Source organism: Centropristis striata, chromosome 6, assembly GCF_030273125.1.
Source record: "Centropristis striata isolate RG_2023a ecotype Rhode Island chromosome 6, C.striata_1.0, whole genome shotgun sequence".
NCBI classification, from domain to species: Eukaryota; Metazoa; Chordata; class Actinopteri; order Perciformes; family Serranidae; genus Centropristis; species Centropristis striata.
In genome coordinates this window covers 34438973-34449019 of record NC_081522.1, presented here as the reverse complement: position 1 = coordinate 34449019, position 10047 = coordinate 34438973, and the positions used below count along the sequence as shown (strand labels likewise).

Here is a 10047-nt window from a genome sequence, read left to right as displayed (position 1 = left end):
CTCACTGAACATTAATTGGACTATTAAGACATGTAACGTACAAAAGAAAAAACTAAAGCCAAAACACTACCGTTATAATGTCAGGTCAGGTTATTTTTCTTTTTTAACTGATCTTTTTTTAACTTATCTGATCCAAACCGAAAAAAAACAAAATTTTACTTTTAAACTTTGTTCCAAAATTATAAAACAACCTACAAAAAGCTATAAGAGATGCATGCTCGAATGAACATTATAATTTGGCTTTTACTCAATGTCATTCCTATTATTATTATTATTATTATTATTTTTATTATTATCACTGTTATTATTTATTACTAGTACCTGTCTTTTACCTTCATTTATAGTCTCTTATTTGGCTCATTTCCCCCTATTTTAATTTTTTACATTCTCTTTTTTTTTCTCACTGTAAAGCACATTGAGCTACTCCTCGTTTATGTAAAGTGCACATTAAATACATTTTATTATTTTTTAAACAGAAAAGATGCAGCTTCACTGCACTACAATCAGTTTTGAAATGAGAATCCCTAATTTAATCATAATATATTATCCTCAAGCATTTTAAATATTCAGTTTTGAACACAGCTTGTGATTTTATTCTTGATTTGTAACCACTTTTCTGTGTTTTCGCTCATGCTGTTTGTTCTCTTGTGCACAGGTCACTTTAAAAATACATTTTGATCTCAATGAGACGTTCATATTTAAATAAATAAGTGGGCACGTTTAGACCTGTCAGTCACAAGAGTTACTAATAACAATATTAATTGCTGCGAGCAGGCATCACTAATGTGATTAGTTCTGACTGTGAAAGGTCAAAAGTGTCTGCTTTAAAAATAAAAGCTCTGCAAATATGTTTCATTCAGGAACGATAAATAAACAAGCTGATCTGATTCTGTCACGTCTCAGGTTAGAAAGATTTATTTAGAACAACCGCTCGATCTTTTAAAGGGTTGAAACTGTTAAAGTGACGAATGGTCAAAGGTGTCATTTCTGTGGCTATTTCTGTTTTCATTGTCACATATTTTATTTGATTATTTTAGCACCCTCATCTTTTATATTTATTTTTGATTATTTCCTTTTAATATTTATTTTAAAATATATTTATATTTTATAAACTAAAATCTTAAAAAAATATATATCAAGCACTTGAAGCTGCATTTCATGAATAAAAGATGCTACATATAAGAGATTGTTGCTCTTATTATGTAAAGAAAATGTAGAAAGATCAGAGACAGACATAAAATCTGAGGATATACAGTCATGGAAAAAATCATTAGACCACCCTTTTTCTTCAATTTCTTGTTAATTTTCCATGGTTTTCTATGGAAAATGTCTAGATATCAGCTCATAAATTAGACTCTTATGAGCTATTTTTGTTGTTATCATTGTATTTGTCCAAACGAATGTCCCTTTAGTTGTACCAGGCATTAAAATGAACAAGAAATTCAAGAAAACAAGAGTAGTACTGATATTATTTTCTATGACTGTATTCATTGTCCTCAATCAAATCATTGTTCAAAATCCTATTTTTCTTCCACTCAGTTTCATAGTTTCAGGCTGAACAGAATATCAGGCCATTGGGTGAAATTTTCCAAGGAGCAAAAAAGTAAAAGAACAAATAAAAAATAGGAAAACATCAACACTTACATGACAAACACTTTAACGCTTAATAGGGCACTCATTGAAATACTGGCAAATTCCAAATTTCAACCCTAGAGAATATTGGAGGATATTACATACTGCCAGAATATGTAAAAAAAAAAAACATACGGACCCGGGGGATGGGGGTAATATTTTGCGAAAAAAGTTTACGAGATTAAAGTGGCAAATCTACAAGAAAAAATTTGCAGATTAATGAGATTTAAAGTGGTGAATCTGCGAGAAAAAAGTTGTTTTTTCCCACTTTTGTCTCGTAAATCTGTGAATTTTTTCGAGCAGATTTGCCACTTTAAATCTCTTAAATCTGCACATTTTTTTCTTGTAGATTTGGCACTTTAATCTTGTACATTTGAACCCCCCCCCCTTTGTATTTTTATTTATTTTTATTCATACTTGGCCTTAATATGCCGTCATAGTCAAGTTCTCCTCGTACAAGTCCATGTGGTTCTACGACCAAACAGAGAGACATGGTGGACATTTTGATATCCCCTGAAGTTACCAAATATAGTTCTTGACCCGATAAAGGGTTAAATGAACATCACAAATAAAACTTTTGTCATTTCAGGTGCAGCAGATAAAGTTAAAAATGTAAATTTTCTCTCACTTGTTGCAGGTTCATCGCCGTGTTAATCCCTCTCAACTACAACCGGAAGCACGTGGACATGCGGCAGGTGGTGCTGCTGTCGGCCACGTGGATCATAGCGTTGGCGGTGGCCTCGCCCATCATGTTCGGCATCAACAACGTGCCGGGCCGCGACCCCACCGAGTGCAAACTGGAGAATGACGACTACGTGCTGTACTCGTCCGTGTGCTCCTTCTTCATCCCGTGTCCCATCATGCTGCTGCTGTACTGCGGCATGTTCCGCGGGCTGCGGCGCTGGGAGGAGGCGCGCAAAGCCAAGCTGAAGAACAGCATCCAGGCCTGCCGCAAGCTGCAGGAGGCCGCCGCCTCGCTGCCGCCGCTGGCCTCCCTGCCGCCGCCGCTGCCGCCCATCATAGAGAGAGAACTGACGGATACTCCCGACGAGCCGTCCACCTTCCCGTCCACGGACAAACCCTTCCACTCGTCAGAGTTCAGGGACGGACCCGTGCACACCGTCAGCTTCGCCGACATCAAGTACAACCCCGACCCTCGCAGGAGGAAGAGGGCGAAGATCAACAGCCGGGAGAGGAAGGCCATGAAGGTGCTTCCTGTCGTCGTGGGTGAGTTCAATACAAACTGGGTTACAAACAAACTGGGCAACTAGATTTACATTACATTACATTACATCGTTAGCCTCATAGCATATTTGCCTAAGTCATATTTGAACGTTTTCGGAAAACAAGAAAAAAAAAATTTTTTTAGTAAGCCCATTGGTATTTTTAATTGATATTGTAACAGTTCAAATAGAAGTGTGAACAAGTTTGCATGAAAAATTAAACACATCGTTTTCATAACAGATAAAAGTGACTTAGGCAGAATATGCCCTGTCTAAGGCAATTTTTCTCTTACATAGAAATAATGTAGTTTGGTTTGTATGTAGCGGCAAAAATACCTTAGTCAAAGAGATGACTAAGGCAGAAAGTGATTTTGGACTCTAACAAATGTTCTGATAGGGAGAACATAGGCAATAAGGCAGAAAGATACAGCAGTGGTAGGAGAGTAAAGTTTGGCAGATATCACAATTTGGCCAAAAAATGACTTAGGCAATTATGCTATGAGGCTAACGACATGTCAGTTAACTGACGGTTTCGTCCAAAGCGACTTACAATAAGTGCATTCAACCTGAGGGTACTAGACATAGACCACAGGAATCAAGTAAGTACAGAACTTTAAGAGCCATCTGTAATTGCTACAGGAGTGCTTTACGTTTAAGAAGAGAAGAGCATTTTTTTTTTTTTTTTTTTAAGGTTGTTTAGGTGACCATGACTTAACCGAGGTATTGTTGGAAGGACAGACAGAGAAAAGTCTGGAGGTGGTTTTGAGGCGAGTTGACCCACGCAGGGTGGGAGTCTCCAGCTGTTTGGCTGATGCAGAGCGGAGAGGACGGGCAGGGGTGTAGAGTTTGACAAGGTCTTGGATGTAAGTAGGACCTGAACCGTTAGCAGCGGAGTACGCCAGAGCTAGAGTCTTGAAGCGTATCCGCTTCAAGATTTAAAGATCCAGACCTCAGCAACAATAACGTTAATCAACCTTAACCTCATCTTAGAGGTGATACGGGCAAAAAAAATATCTTGATTATATTATTTTATTTTCCGATAACGTTAATCTGATGATATCCTTTAAAATATGATTTCTATTACCAAAAAAAAAGCTGTTGGTGTAACCATTCAGGTTCTCTCTCCTGTGGTAAATTGTGCAACATACAAGCAAGAACAAATAAGTGGCACGTTATCATTTCTTAACATAAGCCCCTTTCAGTACAGTGTGTACTTGCCCCGATGGCCCGTTCACAGTGGTCCCGCTTCCAACAGTCCCACCAATTTTCCACCTCTGTGACTACCTCTGGAGGCGGAAAATTGGTGGGATCACTTGATCCCGTCATCCTGCTTTGAGCGAGTTCATTGTGCAGGCGAGACGTTACAGAGCCGTAAAGCCCGGCATGAAACGGCACTATGAAAGGGGCTATTGTTAACAAAGTGACTTTCATGCACCTCTCCTCTACCATCTATGCGCCTCTTGTTTGTTTTCTTTTTGAGATATTATAAATACTCGATAATGTAAAATTGCGATATTATTATAGACAATATATGTCGCCCACTTCTACCTCATCAGTCGCCCTATTGTAGAGAATTGGGGTTGTTGGCAGTGGAGTTTTAGGGGGAGACAGCAGGTCAACAATTAATGCCAGATAGAAGTGATGAACATCAGGTGAAAGCTGGAAGCTGGAGATTAATGTGAGGTGCAGCTCAGCACTCTGTCTCAATTTGTTCTGGTCATTAAACCTATTAAAGTGTATAAGGGTGCATTTCCAGCTGAACTATGTCTCTAAATTGTTGCAGCATTTTCTGGGTTGATACCATTTGTTACACACATTTGGTGCTGAATTAAGCCTTTTTTTTTTAAAATATCGAGAATGAATAAAAATAGTCAAAAACCCTCCAGAATATTACATCAGTACATTTTGTTATTCACATAAAACATTCTACACACCACACAAAATAAAACCTCTCCTGACCTCCCTCTCCCCTCCCAACCCTGCCTGTCAGGTAGAAAGGAAGCATTGTCTAACCAGACTTTAGGCTTTCTGTTGCCCTGACTCACTGTGACTCACCGCAGGAGCGACATACTCTCCCTCGCTCTCTTCCACGGTCGCTAACGTCTGCTCTGCAGGCTCACATGTGTGTGGAGGGGAGAACGGCTTGTTTTGGCTCCGCCCACTAGTTAGTTCCCCTCGTCCTCTGTTCCCATACAGGTACTTTTGTAGCGACTAACCAACGGAGTTCAATGTGACAACCGACCGACACGGCAAACAGTGTTCACAACTTAGCAACTTTGTCGCTATATTTAGCGACTATTCAGACCCCTCTAGTGACTCTTTTTCAAAAAAGCGACTACCGACAAATCCAGAGACTTTTTCTGGTGTTATTGGAGACTTTTGGAGACTCGTTCCTACTCTTCTTAACCAGTAGCAGGCGCCGTCCCAAAGCACTCCCGCAGCAGTCTCTCCCAGCTGCAGTCCCCGAGGCAGGTACTTTCTGATCCACTACCCGGTGAAGTTGGGTGGATCTTGGGTGGATCCTCTCTCCCAAGCCACACCCATAGCGGCTCACTGGAGGGAAAAGTACCTAACGGAAACGCGACAAATGACAGCAAAAGAGAACTTCCCACATAGTTTTGTTTCCAGTCATTCGACTAACATACTGTTCAAAAAAACAGGTACAGGACCCGAAATTAGATACCGATTGATTTAACGTGCTGACATGATTCGCTCCGTACCCTAAAAGTCCAGAGTTCGGGATCTAACCCTGCTCCCTACCTCCCCCTCCCCTTCAGGCTGTGTGAGAAGGAAGTTTACTTTTGACCGATTTTGGCTCACCATTATAGTGTTTTACATTATATTGTAGCCAGCATTGTCTGTGTGGAGTTTTAAAAATGTAACCAGCCTTGAGATTCACTATTGCCCTGAGTGTGACTTAAACATGCTGCAGGAGCGACATAGTCTCACTCTGTCAACTGTCTCCACTCCTCACTACTGTCTGTGTGTGGAGGAACACAGGACAGAGATGCTGCCATAAACGTGGTGATTCAGCCAATGTGATTTACCGTTAAAGTACCAAGTTCAGTACTCAACCTTTGAACAGATAGACTTGACTCACACTGAATCTTTTTTTTGGTTTTCCATTTCATTTGTTGAAAGTTTAGATCGGACCTGGTATTTTTCTTGGTGCCAACAAGCTCGAAGTTCCAAGCAAACTGAGCCGACGCTAAAAGGTCTGGATAAAACAGAATTTGACCTACATTGAAGGTTAATTATCTGCAGAGAAAAAACAAAATTGAGAAAAATCCCTGGTACCAAAAGTGAGTAGATTAGTGTAAAAAAATGAGCCGGACCATGCTGTGGAAATGAGGCATAACTTTATTGCAAAGTTTTGGAAAGTTATGTTGAACGCCTCACGTTCACCTCTGATGTCTGTTCAGAGGCTGCAGGTACCTGAACGCCTCACCTCTACCTCTGATATCTGTTCAGAAGCTGCAGGTACCTGAACGCCTCATTTTCACTGTCCGTTTAGAGGCTGCAGGTACCTGAACGCCTCACCTTCACCTCTGATGTCTGTCTGTTCAGAGGCTGCAGGTACCTGAACGCCTCACCTTCACCTCTGATGTCTGTCTGTTCAGAGGCTGTAGGTACCTGAACGCCTCACATACACCTGTTCAGAGGCTGTAGGTACCTGAACGCCTCACCTCCACCTCTGATATCTGTTCAGAGGCTGCAGGTACCTGAACGCCTCACCTCCACCTCTGATGTCTGTCTGTTCACAGGCACTAACACATCAGTTAGAAAAGGTCGTCCTATTAATAGCGGCCGGTGTTGGTTCTAATACGTAGAAGTGCTTCCCTTTAGCACACAGCAGCTAATCCTGCAGCTCCTTAATCTGAAATCCAATTATTACGTAAAGCTTGGTCAGACACGATTTTCAGTGTGCAGGTGAATCTCTGCTTCATTAGCTCACCTGAGAGTGCCGGTGGCAGCCTGACAGCAGTGCTTAACGATATGAAGAGAATAAATAATAAACTAATAAAACATTTTGTAAACGCTGAACAGATAAATATAAAACACTGTTTTAGTCTGTGGCTTTCCCTAAGCAGCCAGAAATGATCAACAAATTATCAGAACAATATAATCACCAGCCCCAAACTAATCAGGATAATAGTATTAAAAAGATTATTTTATAAACTAAGTACCTTTAGTCAAGTACTGCACTAAAGTACACTTTTGAGGTAATTGTACTTTGCTGGAGTATTTACATTTTATGTTACATTTAGCTGGCAGCTTTAGTTTGAAGTTTTTTATTTTGCACAATAATAAGACAAAAAGGTAGCAGCAAGAAACCCAAAAGAGCAGGTAACTATGAAATATAAAATAATAATAATATAAATAATAATTACCATAAAAATAAAGCAAAATTATATTAAACATTTAAATATTTATATATAATTATAAAATAAAACAAAAGTGTAGAAGTGTGTGCTTAGTTACTTTTCAGGTCAAAATTTAACTTTTGAAGAAACATTCAATTTGACATAATTCACTTTTTATGTATTTATTATTAAAGATCATAACAGTATCTTCAGAGGTGGAAATTTACCTATCTTTATCAAATTAAAACGCTGCTTACATAAATGCATATATAATATGAATAATAATCCAAAAATGTATTTAGAATATATAAAACAATTCTACATAACAGGTACTTTTTTAATACTTTAAGTACATTTTGATGCTGATATTTTTATACTTTTAGTTTTTAATGCAGGACTTTTACTTGTTTTAGAGTAATTTCAGTGTTATGGTATTAGTACTTTTACTTCAGTAAGGGATCTGAATACTTTTTCCACCACTGGGCTCTTGTGATATTGACTCCTGCGTGTGTGTTGTGTTTTGCCTCGATCTTTGCTTGTGTTGTATGAACAATCAGATTAAATTGTAACATTGCTGTAACAATGCAGTTCTCTGGTGCTGAGTTGCTGGGTAGATATGTAGGTTAACTGGCAGGAACCTTAGATCAAGATTTTCATGTAAAGATTGAGTTTAACCCTCCTGTTGTGTGCCTTTTTTCAGAAACAGCACCTGGGGAGTGTTAATTAGGTGTCAGAAACCAAAAAATCCCAAGAAACATTGTTTAAATTTCATTAATAACTCCATAACTAACCATTTCAATGAATATTCAGTCTAATGGTGTTCTTTACCTCTCACAGATCATGGTTCAATGAGGATAATTCACTGTTTTTTTCATAAAAAATACATGGTAAAACTTTTTTTAAATGTACATCTGAAGTACCTACATATAAAATGCAATAGCTTTACATGAGATTGATTTTTTCATTTATTTAAATTTTTTTTCCTTATTATGAAAAAATACTTTGAAATAGGTAGATGTGACCCGCAACATAACAGGAGAGTTAAATAGTAAATGCCAAATTTTTAAAGTGGATATTTTTTTGAATCTTTTTTATTCAGCTTAGCTAGGAGTTTCCATCTTCCATTTAGCACATTAACTATTTTAATAACCATCTAAAGGGAGCGTAAAGACTTTTATGCGCATTTCCGAGAGTTTTATCAAAAATGTTGGTGTTTCCATCAAGCTTTTCTCATGCAAATCTTCAACATGTGCAAAAAATTTAGTTGATGGAAACACGACTTGAGACAGATCTCACACAAAGTTAATTTTCTCCTGATTTGTCTGAAAGAAAAATGAAGTTTTTGTGTCAAAACTGGGTCCAATATTTACTTTTGTGAATCTGAAAACAAAGGGCTCAGATCATAATCTGAGCTCACTTCGATTTCTCCCATTGGAATCAATAGTCTCAGAGTCTTCTAAAGGGTCATGGCAGTAACTAAACCCATGTGACACATTAGGCGCGTTTCCAGTAGGTACTTTTCCCTCTAGTGAGCCGCTATGGGTGTGGCTTGGGAGAGAGGATCCGCCCAAGATCACTGGTTAGCGGCTCAGGAAGTACCTGCCTCGGGTAAGTTATTTTCTGAGACGCTACTAACTAGTTGATGCTGGACTTTGCGCATGCTTGACTCATTTGCAGACTGGACACTGAGGGGTTAACATCTCCTGCTCTGACTGCAGCTGGGAGAGACTGCTGCGGGAGGACTGGGCCGCTTGTGAGTGCTTTGAGACGGCGCTACTTGTTAAGAAGAGTAGGAGCGAGTCTCCAAAAGTCTCCAATAACACCAGAAAAAGTCGCTGGATTTGTTGCTAGTCGCTTTTTTGAAAGAGAGCCTCTAGAGGGGTCTGAATAGTTGCTAAATATAGCGACAAAGTTGCTGAGTTTGCAACACTGCTTGCTGCATCGGTCTGTTTTCACATTAGAACTCTGTTAGTAAGCTGCTACCTGTATGGAAACAGAGGCAGAGGGGAACTAACTAGTGTGTGGAGCCAAAACACTTAGCCGCTTTCCAAAAAGTACTCAGAAAGTCGAAACACGCCTATTAACCCTCTAGAGTCCATGAAACCACCTGCACATTACTTCTTCATGAAGTGAAGACATAAAAATGAAGCAACATTGAGCCTTCAGCCATCAGCTTCCCTCCAAAGTTCTGGCTTGAAACTCCATCCCAGATTTTTTTGGGATTATTTTCGGCCAAGTAATATAATAGCCCAAGATTTCCGAGGGTTAACACTCGTCAGTGAACCGTCTCGCTTCTTCACCGTCTCTGGTTAGATTCATAATAACTCCTCTTCTTCTTCTCCTCCTGCAGGTGCCTTCCTGTTCTGCTGGACTCCCTTCTTCGTCCTCCACACGATGCGAGCTCGCTGTCAGGACTGCCACATCCCCCCGGCCCTGATGAGCGTGGTGACGTGGCTCGGCTACGTCAACAGCGCCCTCAACCCCGTCATCTACACCGTCTTCAACACCGAGTTCAGGAACTTTTTCAAAAAGTTCCTCCATCGCTGCTGCTCCAGGAACGCACAATGAGGACGCTGCTGTTGCTGCTGCTTCTTCTGCTTCTACATTTTTTCAGCTGCAAGTGACGCTACCGACCGTTGATTTAACGTCTGCAGTCCGTGTACGTTGCCATGTTGTCATCCCTCTGTGAGGTTTTTATTTTTTCTACATGTGACGACAGCAACGTTTGTCTGAGCTTCGTGTTCGCTGTGAGGAACAAACTGTTTCCAGGCGATCAGCAACACGTCCACATCACACAACCGACAAGGACCGATTTTATATGTGGAGAT

At 39.9% G+C, this 10047-nt stretch overlaps 1 protein-coding gene across 1 annotated transcript in view; it reads left to right on the top strand.

Annotated features, from left to right (window-relative positions):
* The window catches only part of drd4a (dopamine receptor D4a), a 21982-nt gene extending 11935 nt beyond the window's left edge, over window positions 1-10047 (top strand). Inside the window, exons 3-4 of the mRNA XM_059335604.1 lie at window positions 2270-2859; window positions 9570-10047. Of these exons, the coding sequence (XP_059191587.1) occupies window positions 2270-2859; window positions 9570-9787 (808 nt within the window). The 3' untranslated portion in view covers window positions 9788-10047. The remainder of the gene's footprint in view (window positions 1-2269; window positions 2860-9569) is intronic.